The 20,207-nt window shown below is 40.5% G+C and overlaps 1 protein-coding gene across 11 annotated transcripts in view; it reads right to left on the bottom strand.

The window, feature by feature from the left end:
- Nucleotides 1–20,207, bottom strand: part of LOC118969747 (acyl-CoA-binding domain-containing protein 5) — a 50,079-nt gene that overhangs the window by 5,143 nt on the left and 24,729 nt on the right. For all 11 annotated transcript variants that reach the window (XR_012127955.1, XR_012127950.1, XR_012127951.1 and 8 more), the window contains 2 exons: nucleotides 15,942–15,989; nucleotides 15,502–15,611 (listed from right to left, as the gene is read on the bottom strand). Coding sequence is in view for 1 of the 11 variants with exons in the window: in XM_073229072.1 (XP_073085173.1) it covers nucleotides 15,502–15,611; nucleotides 15,942–15,989 (158 nt within the window). In the remaining 10 variants the exon portion in view is untranslated. The remainder of the gene's footprint in view (nucleotides 1–15,501; nucleotides 15,612–15,941; nucleotides 15,990–20,207) is intronic.

Here is a 20,207-nt window from a genome sequence, read left to right as displayed (position 1 = left end):
TTGCCATCCTGCAAACGTGGGCATTCAGCCCTACAGTCAGCACACATTTACTGGAAGCCTGCTACACGCCAGACACCCGGCATTAGCCTTGAGATGCATGGTGGTCCCTGTTGTGTGAAGGGAACACACTCTCCTGCCCACATTTTGCCTATCCTCATTGGGTTTCAAGATGTTTCTCTTCCTCTTTAACAGAGAGCCTGACTCCTCCAAACCATGCACGCTGCTCTCGGTTTCATTACTGCATCTGTCACGTTAAAAATTGGAAGATGCCTAAATCCCCCTCAAGACTAAAACTTATTCCCGTATCAAATATGGCTCTATCTCCAAGCCCAGTTAATCTGTTACATATATAAGCAAATAATACTTTAAAAACAATGTCTCATCAAAATGCAGTTGCATGGTGCTATATAATTTCCAGTTTGGAAGAACTAAACACTTAACACAGGTGAAAAACCTTATAAAGATTCAGTAATAATAAAGTAGAAAGTTAAAAATACGAGAGTGTTTCTCCATTCAGAGACATCGGTAACAACTCAAAGGGATACTTAGGAGAAATGGTGTAGATATCCACTAGTAAGGAACATCTTTAAAAATTAGTTCTACAAAAACAGTAATTTTCAGTGACCACTGAAGCAAAGTATAGTGTGATTTTTCAATCTTTAATAAATTATGTGGCAAGCTGCTTCATACTTAAGCATAAAATAAATTACTGACCCAAGTTTTAGGGTTTTTTTGACCTATACTAAGTTTCTCTACTTCTCAATCCTAAACTTCCTACACAGAAAACACGAAAAGGAACTTTGAAATGGATTGCAAAATATGTAAACACCTACCTTTAGTGCCTCTGTTCCCCCTGCTGCTTCAATCTAACATTACCACATACTGAACAAAGGTTTGGGTTCTTTCTCCTGTTTTTAGGGAAACTGGAATTTAAAACACTATACAACACTAAACCCAATCATCACATCAGAAATGACACATACTCAAGTGGGATAGAAAGGAGGTAAATAAAACTGAAAGCAACTGATGCTTCAGAAATCTTACTAAAGCTGTTTCAAGCAGGCAGGTTATTCCAACAGCATTAATGCGCCAGAAAACTTATACTGAGCTCATTTATGATTGTAAACCAAACTGTCTTCTAAGCAGAGAGCCAGCAGGACTGAAACGATTAACTTGATGTCCCCTGCATATCAGTCTCTCTGCGCTAAAATCCCAGAGCTGGAGCACTTACCCTGTGCTGCTTACCTCTTTTATGCAAGACAAGAGTAAAGGTTCAGTGTTTGCTTTTGTTATCAAGTCCAAGCACTTAGAAACATGGGTTCTTTGGTAGAAAAACAACATACCCGCTGATAGAATCCAGACCTGAGAACCGTCTGCTGAATAAGCCCACCCACCATTCAGAGAGACCTAGGTGTCATCATCTTACCTAGGCTACAAGCGTCCTCCAGCAAGCCACAAGCCCACTTTTCCCCTGACCCCTCCCCTCAAAGAGCCCACCAAAGCCCTGGCCATAAAAAGCCTCTTGACCTGTTAGAGACCCTCTCTTTCCTTTGTTCTGCTGGCCAGGACAGAGGGGTCCCTCTCGGGTTCAGCAGTAAACCTGCTTGGACTGTTTAGGTCCATCCCCTCTCTTCTTTCAAGTGGTGCCGATACCTTGGAGCGGGAAGCCGAGGGCAGGGGCTGTTTTGCAGCCTAGTAAGCAGCTCTTCCCGGGCTGACACCTAGATCCTGAGAGCCTCCTGGGTCTCTCCCCGTTTCCCTTCCTTCCCTCACCCAACACCCCCTTGCAACCTCCAGTCCAGGGATCATCTTGCCAGACTTCAATGTACACATCCATCACCAGCTATTAATCCATCGCAGTTCCCAGGAGAGTAAGATTTTGGCCACTCATCAGCTTTCTCTTGGCACCAAGAGAAAGTTGGACCGGGTCCCCTTTCCTTTATCTTTTCCCTTCCTCTCTGTTCTCAGGTTGAGAACACCACAAGGAGACCACCTGCACTCTTGACTGGGGGGATGCTTCCTTTCGGGGTGCAGGAAAACCCGCCTCCATCAGCCTCCGGGTTGGGGAACTGATCGCAGGGAGACGTCCTGGCAGTGTGCTTCCCAAACCCCGGCCACCCTTTCTCACCCTCCCACAACGGGCGATTCTCTCTCAAAGACATCAGGAGACACCCCCTCAGCTCTCTCCTCCGTAATCTTTCCCAAATGGGATAAAAGGAGAAACTAAAAAAATTTGGTCTTTTACTCTATTTCCCTGTGGCGGCAATATAAAGTTAATAATGAATGGGTCACACTGGCCAGCTGAGGGCAATTTCTATTTCCAAATTCCCCGAGATCTTGAGAACTTTCTCCAGAGGACTGCAAATGGTCAGAGGTTCCCTAAATCGAAGCCTTCCCCCTCCCTAAGCAACCTTCCTTTTGTTTCTTCTCTTTTCTTCTCACATGTGCCTGCCTCAGCCCAGGCACCTTCCCTAACTAGTCTCCCCAGGCGCCTTAACTTTCTATTGTCCCCTGATCTCCAGGAGGCTTGCCTGACCAAAACACTCCCTATGCCTTTTGCTGACTCTAAGAACTCAGCTGAGAGCCAAACTAAACCCTCCGAAGTTCTCCTCAGCGAACAAAAATCCCCTACCCCGACCCTTACAACACTGCGCCTTTACCACCCAATACCTCCCCAGACCGCTCTCGCCCTATCCTAACCGTGCGTGAGGTGGCAGCCACTGAAAGGCCTGTTTGTGTTCATGTCTCCTTTTCAATTAATGATCTGGAGCATACTGAACAAAAGATGGGGTCCTTCTCAGACACCCTGATGAATTCAACTATGATCGCCTCAGGGAAACTACTCGGGGGGCAGATGAAAACCCAGCCCTCTTTATAAACCGCCTTTCAGAAGTACACCAGCCCTAACTCTCCTGAGGGCCTTATTCTCCTACACCTCCACTTCATTTCCCAGTCTTACCCAGATATTCATGAAAAGCTCAAAAAATTAGAAAATGGACCCCAGAAACAGCTTGTAGACCTTGCCTTTAAAGTTTTCAACAACCGGGATATGGAATGAAAAACTCAGAAAGAAAAACAGGCTAAAGCCAAATATCAGATTCTGGCCTCCCTAATTTGACCTCCCACTGACAAGCCTGCAAAAGGCTGCACCCCACACCTGCCTAGCAGCTGTTTCGCTGTGGCAGTCAGGGCCGCTGGGCAAGAGCTTGCCCTAATGCCAGGCCTCCTACAAAGTCCTGTGTCCACACAGTGGGGTCACTGGAAAGTGAATTGCCCTCTAGGGAAGTCAACCGCTCCCTTGGGTTCTCTCCCCTCCAGGCGACCAGACACATCTAGAGAGGACGTGGCGGCACTCCTGGCCTTGTCTTCAGAGACCCATTGGCACGGCCCAGATCCCAAGGCCCCCCAACACCAGCGGATCCTTGGGTAACAATGGTGGTGGCAGGAAGTCAGGTTTCTTTCCTGCTCGACACAGGAGCCACCTCCCTGTGCTTACTGAATATTTGGGAACTTTGATTCCTTTCTTTATCTTGGTTTCCGGTAAAGAAAGTCTTAATAGAAACACCAGCCCAAACCCCTCCTTTATACTGTTTCTTAGGCCATATTATTTTCCCTCACTCGTTTCTGGCAATCCCCCACTGCCCCACCCTCCTTCTGGGAAGAGAGATCCTCCACGCATGGGGGCAGGGCAGGCGGCCTTGACTGATATCCTCCAAGAGGGAAGCTACTATCCTGGGATGGGACCAGAGCAGTAAATTTCTTACGTTAATTTTGCAGAATTACCCAGAGGACTGATAAGATACTTTTCTACCTCCAGATGATAGTGCTAAAACTTTAATTGATTTAAAGACAATGCTTGTAACAGTTGGGCATTGCAAAACTTCCAGAAATTCACTTCCAGAAATTCTGATAGAAGTTACTCAGCATGTATCCTAATTTCTAAGTCTTTTGTCATTTATAGCTACTGTTTTACTAATGAACTACTAAAGAACTAGATTCAAGCAGAACAAAATTTACTTAGATAAAATTTAATAAACTGAGGAAGATAATTTTAATTTTTATGCAAATGTTGCTAATCTCTTAAACAGAAAAACAAGTATCTGTTTCAACCTTTTTTTCTTAAGCTACTTTACAAGTTTAGTAAATTATACCTTTAAAGCAGAATTGAAACATTTATCTTTCTACCTGATCCCTCCAGAATTTAAAAACTTTCAGTGACTATTTTAATATTTTATGGCAATATTTTTATTTGCATAAGTTCAATAAGAATCTGCTCTCCTTGTGACAGGACAAATTGAAAACGCTGGTTATATTACCAAGTCTTGGACTGGAATGTCGTGTTTCAGACATATGCATAGACTTAAATATGAACAGACAGCTTTAAGGAACAAAGATTGAATTTATGGAACCAACAAAGCCCCTTGGAAGACCTTGCCTGGTACCTTGCTTACAGGGTTCCCAGCAGCCTTACCAGGTGTGTAAGGAAGGTCACTTCCTGCCACATGCGGGAACCTCAGAATATGTTGGGAACCTCTAGAAGAGAGGAATTCACTCAAATCTACAGGTACTACATGCAAAACCTGATTGCAAGTCTGGCTTGGCTTTCTGGGCTTTGGAGGCCTTTAAAAGCTCAGTCTGAAATTCCTTTATGAAAGTTCTAGCAAAGCACATTTAAAACAGCCTATGCCATCCCGTGGCTGTTCTTGCTGCACTTATGAAAGTAATCTGGCCAACTCTTTTAAAGCTCAACTTATTTTATATTAATAAAAATGAAGGTAATTTTAGAGAGAAAGAAGAGCTGTATTTCAATAATGTAGCCTTATCTCTATTGGATTCTAATACTGTTCATTGTAAAATAGACTAGATCCTGGATTCTAGTTTCCTCAGAGTATCTGGCTATGACTCAAAATGTTTCAGTTTTCTCCCACCATTTCAATTAAGAGTTTTACTATTTCTAGTCCTCATACTCATTCATTCTTAATCTCCTTGTCAAGTTTGTTTCCTCCAAAACAAAAACCCAACTCCACATGTTGCACAGACGAGGACTTCAATACACTCCAACACTGATGAAGAAGCTCAACAGCTCCGTGACCCCTCTTCTCCCTGACAGACAGCAAAGAACTGCTGGACCCACAGGCAGGGACAACGCCCCTACTCAGAAGGAAGCTGTTACAGAAGCGTGACCGAAATCCACTTTTTCTGGAAAGATTTCAAGGGTCCACATTACTTGAGGGGTGAATGAGGTGTGGCAGAGACAAGGGACAAGCACCATGATTAACATTTCCTGCCTATGATGAAAAACGCTGAGATATAAACAGTATAGTAAGAACAGGAGGAACTCCATCTTAAGGCTAAGATTCCATTCTAAAAAGCAGAGAATTGGGGCGGAGCCAAGATGGCGGCATGAGTAGAGCAGCAGAAATCTCCTCCCAAAACCACATATATCTATGAAAATATAACAAAGACAACTCTTCCTAAAATAGAGACCAGAGGACACAGGACAACATCCAGACCACATCCACACCTGTGAGAACCCAGCACCTCGCAAAGGGGGTAAGATATAAACCCCCGGCCCGGTGGGTCCCAAGCGCCCCTCCCCCCAGCTCCCGGCGGGAGGAGAGAGGTCTGAGCCAGAGGGAGAAGGAGCCCAGGACTGCTGAACACCCAGCCCCAGCCATCCGGACCAGAGAGCAGACACAGTGCATGCGCGGGGTCCTGGATGCTAGGAAAACAGGGCAGCAGGACCGGTGAGCAGGTACCTGAGGCTGACACCGGACAACAAAGAAACGGGAGCAGCCATTTTTTTTCTCTCTCTTTTTTTTTTTTTTTTTGGCGAGTGCTTTTTGGAAGTCTTAAAGGGACAGGGACCCCAATACTAGAGAAACAGGGCAGTAAGACGGCTGAGCAGGTGCCTGAGACCAGCACCTAAGGACAAAGATAATTGTGCCTTTGTTTTTTTTTTTTTTTTTTTTTTTTGCTGTTGTTGTTTTGGTTTGGAGAGTGCTTTTTGGAAGTCTTAAAGGGGCAGGGCAGGACACTTAGTCCAGAGGCAGGGAATCTGGGGATCTCTGGGCACTCTAATCCCCTGGGCAGCAAGAAGCACGGAGGCCCCTTAAGGAGATTAATAGCCTCCCGGCGCTCCCCCTCCAACGGGGCTCCACCATTTTGGAGGAGCAGCCCCAGGCAGGTCACACCCAGAACAACAGCGGAGATAAACTCCATAGCAACCGGGCAGGTAGCAGAAGCCATGCCTGCGCACAGCTGCCAAGCACAAGCCACTAGAGGTCACTATTCTACCAGGAGAGGAAGGCCACAAACCAACAAGAAGGAAAGCTCTTCCAGCAGTCACTTGTACCAGCTCTGCAAACTATCTCTATCACCATGAAAAGGCAAAACTACAGGCAGACAAAGATCACAGAGTCAACACCTGAGAAGGAGACAGACCTAACCAGTCCTCCTGAAAAAGAACTCAAAATAAAAATCATGAACATGCTGATGGAGATGCAGAGAAAAATGCAAGAGCAATGGGATGAAGTCTGCAGGGAGATCACAGATGTCAGGAAGGAGATCACAGAAGTGAAACAAACCCTGGAAGTATTTATAAGCAGAATGGATAAGATGCAATAGGCCATTGAAGGAATAGAAACCAGAGAACAGGAACGTATAGAAGCTGACATAGAGAGAGATAAAAGGATCTCCAGGAATGAAACAATACTAAGAGAACTATGTGAACAATCCAAAAGGAAAAACATCCGTATTATAGGGGTACCAGAAGAAGAAGAGAGAGGAAAAGAGATAGAAAGTCTCTTTGAAGAAATAATTGCTAAAAACTTCCCCAAACTGGGGGAGGAAATAATCAAACAGACCACAGAAATACACAGAACCCCCAACAGAAAGGATCCAAGGAGAACAACACCAAGACACATAATAATTAAAATTGCAAGGATCAAGGACAAGGAAAGAGTTTTAAAGGCAGCTAGAGAGAAAAAGGACACCTATAAAGGAAAACCCATCAGGCTATCATCAGACTTCTCGACAGAAACCCTACAGGCCAGAAGAGAATGGAATGATATATTTAATACAATGAAAAAGAAGGGCCTTGAACCAAGGATACTGTATCCAGCACGACTATCATTTAAATATGATGGCGGGATTAAACAATTCCCAGACAAACAAAAGCTGAGGGAATTTGCTTCCCACAAACCACCTCTACAGGGCATCTTACAGGGCCTGCTCTAGATGGGAGCACTCCTAAAAAGAGTGCAGAACAAAACACCCAACATATGAAGAATGGAGGAGGAGGAATAAGAAGGGAGAGAAGAAAAGAATCTCCAGACAGTGTATATAACAGCTCAATAAGCGAGCTAAGTTAGGCATTAAGATACTAAAGAGGATAACCTTGAACCTTTGGTAACCACGAATTAAAAGCCTGCAATGGCAATAAGTACATATCTCTCAATAGTCACTCTAAATGTAAATGGACTGAATGCACCAATCAAAAGACACAGAGTAATAGAATGGATAAAAAAGCAAGACCCTTCTATATGCTACTTACAAGAAACTCACCTCAAACCCAAAGACGTGCACAGACTAAAAGTCAAGGGATGGAAAAACATATTTCAGGCAAACAACAGCAAGAAGAAAGGGGTTGCACTACTAATCTCAGACAAAATAGACTTCAAAACAAAGAAAGTAACAAGAGATAAAGAAGGACACTATATAATGATAAAGGGCTCAGTCCAACAAGAGGATATAAACATTATAAATATATATGCACCCAACACAGGAGCACCAGCATATGTGAAACAAATACTAACAGAACTAAAGAGGGAAATAGACGGCAAAGCATTCATTTTAGGAGACTTCAACACACCACTCACTCCAAAGGACAGATCCACTGGGCAGAAAATAAGTAAGGACACAGAGGCACTGAACAAAACACTAGAACAGATGGACCTAATAGACATATATACAACTCTACATCCAAAAGCAACAGGATATACATTCTTCTGAAGTGCACATGGAACATTCTCCAGAATAGACCACATACTAGCAAACAAAAAGAGCCTCAGTAAATTCCAAAATATTGAAATTCTACCAACCAATTTTTCAGACCACAAAGGTATAAAACTGGAAATAAATTCTACAAAGAAAACAAAAAGGCTCACAAACACATGGAGGCTTAACAACACACTTCTAAATAATCAATGGATCAACGATCAAATCAAAATAGAGATCAAGGAATATATAGAAACAAATGACAACAACACCACAAAGCCCCAACTTCTGTGGGACGCAGCGAAAGCAGTCTTAAGAGGAAAGTATATAGCAATTCAGGCACACTTGAAGAAGGAAGAACAATCCCAAATGAATAGTCTAACATCACAATTATCGAAAATGGAAAAATAAGAACAAATGAGGCCTAAACTCAGCAGAAGGAGGGACATAATACAGATCAGAGAAGAAATAAACAAAATTGAGAATAAAACAATAGCAAAAATCAATGAAACCAAGAGCTGGTTCTTCGAGAAAATAAACAAAATAGATAGGCCTATGGCCAGACTTATTAAGAGAAAAAGAGAATCAACACCCATCAACCGAATAAGGAATGAGAAGGGAAAAATCACGACAGAACCCACAGGAATACAAAGAATTATTGAAGACTACTATGAAAACCTATATGCCAACAAGCTGAAAAACCTAGAAGAAATGGACAACTTCCTAGAAAAATACAACCTCCCAAGACTGACCAAGGAAGAAACACAAAAGTTAAACAAACCAATTACGAGCAAAGAAATTGAAATGGTAATCAAAAAACTACCCAAGAACAAAACCCCGGGGCCAGATGGATTTACCACGGAATTTTGTCAGACACACAGAGAAGACATAATACCCATTCTCCTTAAAGTTTTCCAAAAAATAGAAGAGGAGGGAATACTCCCAAACTCATTCTATGAAGCCAACATCACCCTAATACCAAAACAAGGCAAAGACCCCACCAAAAAATTAAATTACAGACCAATATCCCTGATGAATGTAGATGCAAAAATACTCAATAAAATATTAGCAAACAGAATTCAACAGCATATCAAAAGGATCATACACCATGACCACGTGGGATTCATCCCAGGGATGCAAGGATGGTACAACATTCGAAAATCCATCAACATCATCCACCACATCAACAAAAAGAAAGACAAAAATCACATGACAATCTCCACAGATGCTGAAAAAGCATTTGACAAAATTCAACATCCATTCATGATAAAAACTCTCAGCACAATGGGAATAGAGGGCAAGTACCTCAACATAATAAAGGCCATATATGATAAACCCAGAGCCAACATTATACTGAACAGCGAGAAGCTGAAAGCTTTTCCTCTGAGATCGGAAACTAGACACGGATGCCCACTCTCCCCACTGTTATTTAACATAGTACTAGAGGTCCTAGCCACAGCAATCAGACAAAACAAAGAAATACAAGGAATCCAGATTAGTAAAGAAGAAGTTAAACTGTCACTATTTGCAGATGACATGATATTGTACATAAAAAACCCTAGACTCCACTCCAAAACTACTAGAACTCATATCGGAAAACAGCAAAGTTGCAGGATACAAAATTAACACACAGAAATGTGTAGCTTTCCTATACACTAACAAAAAACCAACAGAAAGAGAAATCAGGAAAACAATTCTATTCACAACTGCATCAAAAAGAATAAAATACCTAGGAATAAATCTAACCAAAGAAGTGAAAGACCTATACCCTGAAAACTACAAGTCACTCTTAAGAGAAATTAAAGGGGACACTAACAAATGGAAACTCATCCCATGCTCATGGCTAGGAAGAATTAATATCATCAAAATGGCTATCCAGCCCAAAGCAATATACAGATTTGATGCAATCCCTATCAAATTACCAGCAACATTCTTCAATGAACTGGAACAAATAATTCAAAAATTCATGTGGAAACACCAAAGACCCCGAATAGCCAAAGCAATCCTGACAAAGAAGAATAAAGTAGGGGGGATGTCACTCCCCAACTTCAAGCTCTACTACAAAGCCATAGTAATCAAGACAATTTGGTACTGGCACAGAAACAGAGCCACAGACCAGTGGAACAGATCAGAGACTCCAGACATTAACCCAAACATATATGGTCAATTAATATTTGATAAAGGAGCCATGGACATACAATGGCAAAATGACAGTCTCTTCAGCAGATGGTGCTGGCAAAACTGGACAGCTACATGTAGGAGAATGAAACTGGACCATTGTCTAACCCCATACACAAAAGTAAATTCAAAATCGATTAAAGACCTGAATGTAAGTCATGAAACCATAAAACTCTTAGAAAAAAACAGGCAAAAACGTTTTAGACATAAACATGAGTGACCTCTTTTTGAACATATCGCCCCAGGCAAGGAAAACAACAGTAAAAATGAACAAGCGTGACTATATTAAGCTGAAAAGCTTCTGTACAGCAAAAGACACCATCAATAGAACAAAAAGGAACCCTAGAGTATGGGAGAATATATTTGTAAATGACAGATCCGATAAAGGCTTGACGTCCAAAATATATAAAGAGCTCAAACACCTCAACAAACAAAAAACAAATAATCCAATTAAAAAATGGGCAGAGGAACTGAACAGTTCTCCAAAAACGAAATAGAGATGGCCAATAGACACATGAAAAGATGCTCCACATCGCTAATTATCAGAGAAATGCAAATTAAAACTACAATGAGATATCACCTCACACCAGTAAGGATGGCTGCCACCCAAAAGACAAACAACAACAAATGTTGGCGAGGCTGTGGAGAAAGGGGAACCCTCCTACACTGCTGGTGGGAATGTAAATTAGTTCAACCATTGTGGAAAGCAGTATGGAGGTTCATCAAAATGCTCAACAGACCTACCATTTGACCCAGGAATTCCACTCCTAGGAATTTACCCTAAGAACGCAGCAATCAAGTTTGAGAAAGACAGATGCACCCCTATGTTTATCGCAGCACTATTTACAATAGCCAAGAATTGGAAGCAACCTAAATGTCCATCGGTAGACAAATGGATAAAGAAGATGTGGTACATATACACAATGGAATACTACTCAGCCATAAGAAGAGGGCAAATCCTACCATTTGCAGCAACATGGATGGAGCTGGAGGGTATTATGCTCAGTGAAATAAGCCAAGTGGAGAAAGAGAAATACCAAATGATTTCACTCATCTGTGGAGTATAAGAACAAAGGAAAAACTGAAGGAACAAAACAGCAGCGGAATTACAGAACCCAAAAATGGACTAACAGGTATCAAAGGGAAAGGGACTGGGGAGGATGGGTGGGTAGGGAGGGATAAGGTGTGGGGGGAAGATGAAAGGGGGTATTAAGATTAGCATGCATGGGGGGGAGGGAGAAAGGGGAGGGCTGTACAACACAGAGAAGACAAGTAGTGATTCTACAACATTTTGCTATGCTGATGGACAGTGACTGTAAAGTGGTTTATAGGGGGGACCTGGTATAGGGGAGAGCCTAGTAAACATAATATTCTTCATGTAAGTGTAGATTAAAGATAAAAAAAAAAGAAAGAAAGAAAAGGGGGATTACTCCTTGATAGGATAAAACTAACTGTAAATCAACAATTAATGCATGCTTTAAATATCCTTAATTTTGATCACTTAAAGGGTGTCAGATGATCGGCTATGGAGGTACACTTTTCTGATAATACTCCTTTCTCTTAAATAAAAAAAAAAGCAGTTCCTGTGTGATGACCTCCAATGAGTTCTACACAATGGTATAAAAGGCATATCAAAGTGTGGGCAAAGGGTCTGTTTGTGTTTATACAGAGGATCAAAGCCTAATTTGGCTACCCAGAAAATTAACTAAGATATGATATGAAGAAGAACTTCCAACATCAGTACTCTTTGGAAGAGTCATACCAGAAGATGATCAACAAAGATTCAGGCAATGCTGCAGTTGTAGCTGCATCCATCCCACCGGTTCCTGGACTTGCCATTGGAATGAAGAAGAAGATATCTAAGCTGGCCTGTGCTTTCAGTAAAACAACAAATTTGACTGGATCTATACTGTTGGAACTCAACCAAGAATTAGGAGAAGTGCAAGTTGTAGCGCTCCAAAATCTTACAACTACAGACTATCTACTGTTAAAAGAACATATGGGATGTGAACAGTTCCCAGGAATGGGTTGTTTTAATTTGTCTGATTTCTCTCAGACTGTTCAAGTACAGTTGGATGATATCCATTATATCATAGACAAATTTTCACAAATGCCTAGGGTGCCTAACTGGTTTTCTTGGCTTCACTGGAGATGGCTGGTAATTATAGATCTGCTTTGGTTATGTAACTGTATTCCTATTATGTTAATGTGTGTGTGCAATTTAATTAGCAGTTTAAAACCTATACATGCTTAAGTTACTCTACAAGAAGATATGTTAAAGAAATAATCAATCCTCCCATGTTTTCTTCCGTCTGCTACCTCTATAGCTTTTCTTCTTCCTTTCTAATTACAACCCTTAAATAGAATTCGTGCCACATATCAAATATACCGAGTATCATAATTCCTCCTGTGGGCATAGAAGCCACAGGGTATAAATCTGCAAAGACGTAAAAAGCTAACCTTTTCAAACAATATGGCTTCTCTCTCACTTACCAACTTTACATCTCTCTGTATGGCCCCAGAAGATGACTGGTTAGCTAGAGATGGGTAAGATTCCTCAAGGGAGGAACAACCTAACACAGGCAGTCGCAGGGGGGTCACCAGGTAAGAAATTGGGGATCAACAGTGGTGAGGCTTAGAACCTCACCCCCACTGTTTTGAGAGAAATCTTCTGCATCCGTGGATGTTTTAATGCCCCTGTCTAGCTTGGATTAACACATAGTCTACAGGCACACACCTGATCATCTACATTTGCTCTCTTACAACAGTAAACTATGTTTTCTACCTTTATCTTGCTTCCACCTACCACTTCAGCATTTTATTAAAAATAAAAATAATAATCATAATAAAGGGAGAAATGTGGGATCCACATATAAATCAAGTATAAAAATCAAACAAATATTCATATTTGACCTGATTGTTTATAGTTCATAATGCGTGATCAAAACCGAAAGTTTCTGTGATGACTGCCCTTGTACTGTTCACTATGTAAGAACTTGTTCGTTATGCTTCAGAAGATTAGAGACTGACAAGAATTAGGCTTGAGATGGATTAATGATTGTGCATTGAGCATGGACTCCCCTATACAGAATTTTAGTGTTGTTAACAACCATTTGATCAATAAATATGAGAGATGCCCTCTCAAAAAAAAAAAGGAAGAGAAATGAGAAGTAAGATTCCCAGCATATTCTCTGGTAGTCAGACAATAGCCCAACAGCCTAACTTAAGGCAGAGCAGGCAGTCTTAACTGATATGTCCCCACTTCTTTGGCCAAGCAGAGTACAAAATGACCTCCAATCTCTCAACCTTGCCCCTAGCTGCCTGCTCCAGTATGTTGATGACCTCTTGCTTTGCAGCCCCTCAAAAAACGATTCTCTATCCCACACTATCTCCCTCCTTAGACTCCTGGGGAAAAAGCGGTGCCATGTTTCAGAACACAAAGTTCAACTAATAGAGCAAAAGGTTGCTTACTTTGGTCTTGACCTCACCCCAACCACTCGCTGCATTACCTACCTTTCAAACACAGGCTATTAATAATCTCCCTTTCCCCACCACAAAGCAAGAGCTTCTTTTCTTCCTAGGGTTTCTTAGCTATTTTAGATTCTGGATCCAAAATTTCTCACTCATTGCAAAACCCCCTTATGAGGCCTCCCACAGGGATCCCCAAGAAAGGGTGCCAGAGACAGACTTAATTCCTGCTCCTTTCTGGGCCCTTAAGTGAGCACTCCTCAAAGCACCTGTTTTGACTCTCTCTACCTAACCCTGAGAAGCCTTTCTTTTCTTAACCAGCAAAACGGGGCAAGCATTAGGACTACTCACACAATCGGCTGGGGACTCCCTCCAGCCTGTTGCCTATTTTGTCCAAACAACTTGACCTTGTGAAAAAGGCTAGCCTCTCTGCTTACAGGTCCTAGCGTCAGCTGCACTCCTTATCCCCGAAGCCCAAAAATTGCCCTCCACCAGCCCTATAGGTACCCTCCTCAACACAACTTCTCTTACCTTCTCAGTCACTGGGCTCTAATCTTTCTCTCCCCAGCCTGAGTCCAAGTCTTACACTCTCAGCTTCTACAACCCTCACCTTCTACCTCTCCTGGCCCCATTCACCTTTATCCCCCTCTTCCTTCTTTTCCTTCCCTGCTTAAGTAAGCTATTCCAAAGATTTTTACAGGATCGAGTGGCAGCCACCTCCTGGGCAACTACTTGAGAACATCTCCAAATGGCTTTTCTGCTTCAAAATAACAGAAAACCCCCTTCATCACCCCCTCTCAGTAGGAAGTAGCCAGGAAAAGAACGATGACCCATCTCCATACACCCTTTTAGAGCCAGGAATGATAGAATCTGGACCTGAGGACTGCCTTTTGAATAAGCCCACCCACCATCTCACAGACACATAGCTGTCATCTTCCCTAGGCTATAAGCATCCTCCAGAGGACACGTCTGCAAGCCACAAGCCCACCTTTCCCCTGACCCCTCCCCTCAAAGAGCCCGCGAAAATCCCTGCCATAAAAAACCTCTTGACCTGTTAGAGACCATCTTTTTCTTTTGTTCTGCTGGCCAGGATAGACGGGGCCCTCTCAGGTTTAGCAGTAAGCCAGCCTGGACGGACTGTTGAGTTCCCATCCCCTCTTCTTGTACCCGTAATTATTTGAACTTGCAGATTTTTAAAAAATGTGTTTTTACTGCCCACGTTTAAGAGAGCACTTAAAATCTTATCAGACACCCTATTTCCTTTCCCCATGTGTTGTTACTACTGGGAAATGGTGACAAACACCAAGAACACAATGAGGCCATCAATAATGAGGTAAATAATTGTCTATCTGGCCATCTATGGACAATAATTCAGTTTACATCGTGTCTACTGTCAGAATTCTCTTGAACCCATGAGTTAGGGTCTCAGGTTACTCCCAGTGTAGAAAATCTCAGAGCACTTTCAAGGATCCCAGTCTATTATCCTCAGGCCTATCCAGTTTAACTCTTGGCATCCCAAAATTGGAATTTTTGCCCTCAAATTATAATAATCCCTGCTTCTAGACACAGTCAACCATGAAACTCAAGCCTATAATCCTCATTTTGTTGTTGCTTAAATCAAAGATATACAAATTCATCAGATGCTTTCAAGTGAAATTTTGATTAAGTGTAACAAGTACCTAGAAATTAACTGGATATCATTTCCAAGATAGTTTCAGTCTCAGTCTCAGTACAGAACGTTTAGTATGACAATATGGTTATAAAATGTACCTATCCACTGCTGCTGAGAGCTCTGTCTACCATAGATGATAAGAGTTTACATACCATTTTGAATTATGAAAGTATAGTATTTATTACCTTCTTCTTCTTTGATAATATAAATGCACCAACCACTGGGCAATAAAAGGCCAGAGGATAGCAAAAGTTAATGCACCGGGAGACATCTCAAAGGGCCACCAAGATGGTCTCTGAGAAAACAAAATAAGCTGGTCACCAAGCTATTACATACTGCACGTATAAATTTAAAAACATACCTAATTCATAATTTTGAAAATAGGTAACTAATAACAAATCTCACTCCTACTAGAGAAAGGGAGATACTCTGTATTTCAGAGAGTAATTCAGTAAGTAGACTTTCAGGAGTACTTCAGACTTAAACACAAAAACAAATATATTTTTAACTTCACAGTTGTAAATGGTAGGTTTCATTCAGAATACTTTAAGGACTACAAATAATCTAAATTTATCGTCTCTTATTTGAAACCCTGGGACTCAGGTTTAAGAAAAGAATTGCTTACCTGTGAGGAGGGAGGCTGATTACTAGTCTGTAATGTTGATGATTTTGCCTATAAATACAAATGAAAGTGATTTAGCTTTGACAAAATGAAAGAAAATGTGATTTTTATCTTTCCTATTCTGTTAAAAGATTATTTTTAATTATGAAATATTAGTTTATTGTTTTCCAGTTATGATTACTACAAAACCTGTACTGACCAAAATGACAAGATCCCCAAAATTGTCAGCCAAATAAACATTTTTGACATATTATAGTTTTATAGTCCAAATTACATAATATGAAACCTCAAATTAATCTAAACCATTACTTCTTTTATATTCTTATTAAATTATCTAATTAACTTTATTAGTTTTAAAATTTCCAAATAAGCTACCACTTTACAAACACATTTGAGAACTACAGCCTTGATTATTAATTAAAATTATGAATATGTAAATAATATCCAAGACCTGTTTTGGAAATTAATTCCATTAAAGCAGAAGTGTATGACAAATATGAGAAATGAATTGTTAGTGTTACTGGTTTTGTTTTTTAATTTTTTTCCAGCTTTATTGAGTTATAACTGACAAAATTGTTTATATTTGAAGTGTACAATGTGATGATTTGATATATGGTTGCACTGTGAAATGTGTACTATTACCAAGTTAATTCACACACCCCTCAGGGCACATAATTGAGATTGGGGTGAGTGGGGAAGTACATTAGGTTATTTAATGATAAGTATTTACTAAGCAGAAAGATTTTGCGCTAATTTAGGACACTTACTCCAATTTGGCTCATCCCAAACACAAGTTTCCTTAGACTAGATGTTAGAAACTTATTACTCCAGGTTGTCCATATAACTTAGAGAAATGGTATGAAGATTAATGAGGTCATTCATTCATTCATTCATTCAACAAATATTTTCCTGAGTGTTTATTATGTACCAGTTATTAGTCTAGGCATTAGAGATACAACAAGGGGCAAAATGACAAAAATTGATGCTCTGAAGTATTTTATACTCTAAAGGAGGCACACAGATAATAACACCACCAAAAATATACAGTAAAATATACAATATCTCAGGGAGTGATAAAGGCCATAAAGATAAATAAAATCAGAAAAAGAGATGAAACATGTTAGAGGATGGGAGTCTTGCAAGCGATTTAAACTGTCAGGAGAGGCAAATGAAAATTCCCAAGACCCTCGCTTCATTGAGAGCTAAGAAGTAACCAGCATTACCTGCACAATTAACACTATGATTTTTTGGCTTTAATGATATTCTTCCACATATACTGCTGAAGAAAGAACACTCAATGACACTTGTTAAAGCACTGTAGGGAAGACTAATCAAGGGAGATGGGGCTATGGCTATATGTATAGGGCCACTACAGTCAGGGAGAGCGTGCACTCAACCCCAGTAAAGCAATAGGGAAGTGGCGATTTACAGTAAGGGTGCAGGGTGGGGGTGAGTGGATGGAAAATGACTAAGAGGAAACATCAGGCGTAAGAGAGCTTCTGGTTAAGCTGACCTAAAGGATTCTTGCTGAAGTCAGGCCAGGGTGATCAGAAATCACGTGGGAGAGAGGGAAGATGAGGAGCCCAGACAGACAGCAAGGGTACGAATCTGGTTAAACTGACGTGGAGGCAGGGTTCTTGTTACAACTGGATTTTACAAGGAAGAAGTGCACAGCTGTGCCTGAGAGGAAGGTTCAGGAACATGACGAATGTTTGGTGAAGCACTGATTCTTTGTCAGTGTCAAGTAGCTTTTATGTAGCTTTTACATATTTAGAAATTCAACTTATTCTATTGCTAGACTGAAATAAAGTTTACTGTATCTTTCTGAAAATCATTTTCAAAGGAAAAATCTCATACAATAGTAATCACTGCAAAAAAATGGGAAGACGTAGTACTATTTTTAAGTCAGGTGCTCCCTAAGGTTATGAACTTCCTGAGGGAAGAAACTGAGATGTTTTACTACCATCGTTGCTGTCATCATTGTCCCCTCACGTGACAAAGCTTAAGTGCTTAATATGTTCCAGACACTATGCTAAGCATTCTATTTTATCCTCTGAACAAGCTTATAAGGCAGGCAGGCATTATTAATATTCCCATTTTGTAGGTAAGGAAACTGAGGCACAGGGAAGTTAATAATCCAACTGAAGATCACACAGTAAGCGGCAAAGCCAGGATTTGAACCCAGGTAGTTTGCTCCAAGGTCTGCTACACTGTACTACTTCCATTTTCATTTTTGTGTCTGTTGCCTAGAAAAGTATCTCGTACATAGCCATTCAATGAATATTTACTGAGTGAATGAATCTAAGGAACTATTTTATGAAAGATTATGTATCTCAGGCAACTTAGTGTGATAGAAAATGAATTACAAGAGAAATGAGGAAATGAGCTATAGACCTGCCACTAAAGACTGTGTCCTCCAGTATCTCACCTTTTATGTTTGCTGAACTAAGTTTCCTTCAGGTTTACAATCTTCTACTATTCTACCATACAATTTTAATCTATTTATTTGTCTTATTTCTTTATGCATTCATTTATTTTATCCATCCAAATCAATTATGCAAATTTTAAGGAATAAGTCCTTAACAAGTCAGAATCTGTCTTTAGAGTTTATTTTATGTAAGACAGAGTGAACACTTCTAAAATAAATGAGAAGAATTTTCAACATAATTTTAATACCTTCTAAAGACATTAAATATATATAAAATACAAAAATACTAATCACAGAGCAAGAAAATACAGATTACCAGAACAATACTAGTCAATATTACTAAATTAACAAATGAGGTTTCCTGCATGGGCTAGCTCTTTTTTGCTTCCTTTAAGATAATTCTGCATGAACGTAGGGATAGTTGGATGGGATCACAGGCCTTGAACATTTTATTTTTCAAGATAATATAGAAAGCAAAATTTTCTTATTAATAAAACAACTAAAATATTCTGTTATCAATAACCTACTCTTACCTGTATGAAGTAGTATCATTTTTAAGGCATTATTCTTTTAATTTTGGTATCATTAATATACAATTACATGAGCAACATTGTGGTTACTAGATTCCCCCCATTATCAAGACCCCACCATGAACCCCATTACTGTCACTGTCCATCACCATATTAAGACACTATGGAGTCACTACTTGTCTTCTCTGTTTAAGGCACTATTCTTAACCTTTTTCATCACAGACCCCATTGAGAATCTGATGAAAACAACAAATCTCTCCCCTCAAAAATGCAAAATCAAACAAAAGTTTGCATACTACTCTGGAGTGTTCATAGACTCGCCAAAGTCTACAGATTCACAATCTTAGTGACAAAAAATTGTGATTCAAAATCATTGAGATACATAAAACTGAGAAACCTTTGATAATCTGAGAAGTCACTGATTAGGTAAAGGGCAAGATATTCACGGTGGTTGTTTGGACAGCCTACAGTATTTAGTTACTTTATACATATCTCCATTTAACGTGTTCATCTGGTAATGGGAGCACATCTTTGATTAATCTCTACAAATTCTTCTTAACATCTGTTATAGCATGATGCTGCCACATAGTAAAATGTTTGAAGCCTGGTCAGACAGCCGGATGTTGCCTCTTTCTTTTCTGCAACCAGTGCTACTCAAGAAGAAACAAGTCAGGGGACAAATGGGGCAGATCCCTAGTAGCCATTTGAAAGCTCTGCAGTGGAGCCCAGTCACAACTGTGAACCAAGTTGACTGTCCCTTCCTATGAACCCTTTCCCCTTCTTTCAATGCCTCCTCTATATTCTAGCTTTATTCAGTACAGGACAGCAATCTGCCACAGTAAAAGAGCACTGCCCTCGGATACAGGATGTCTGGGTTCTGCCTGACTTTCTGCAACTTACTAGCTATGCTGCCTTTTCAAAGCTAATACCCTTGGGTCATCCAGGGTCAGACGATGGCAGAGGTCAAACTATAACTCTACATTCCTCTCTGGCTTTAAAGTTTTGATCCTAAAATTAATTTACACCAAAGAATTTGTAACTTGATATATTATCTCTGCAGCATTTTTTTTTTCAGGCAAAGGGAAATTTAACTTTATTAGGAAATATGCCAGGACCCTGCCATGAAGCAGTTGACAACCCAACTGAGTATATAATCATTAGACAAACACAAATATTCATAACACTCCATGAACGAAGTTGCGTGAATAGCTAATGACAGGGCACAGACCCAGCACCCTCTCTGGGGACGGGTGGGAACATGGGAGGATGGACGACAGCCCCCCAAAGATGACAATGTCCCAGTCCCCTGGA

Source organism: Manis javanica, chromosome 2, assembly GCF_040802235.1.
Source record: "Manis javanica isolate MJ-LG chromosome 2, MJ_LKY, whole genome shotgun sequence".
NCBI lineage: Eukaryota > Metazoa > Chordata > Mammalia > Pholidota > Manidae > Manis > Manis javanica.
This window is presented reverse-complemented; position numbering and strand designations above follow the sequence as displayed.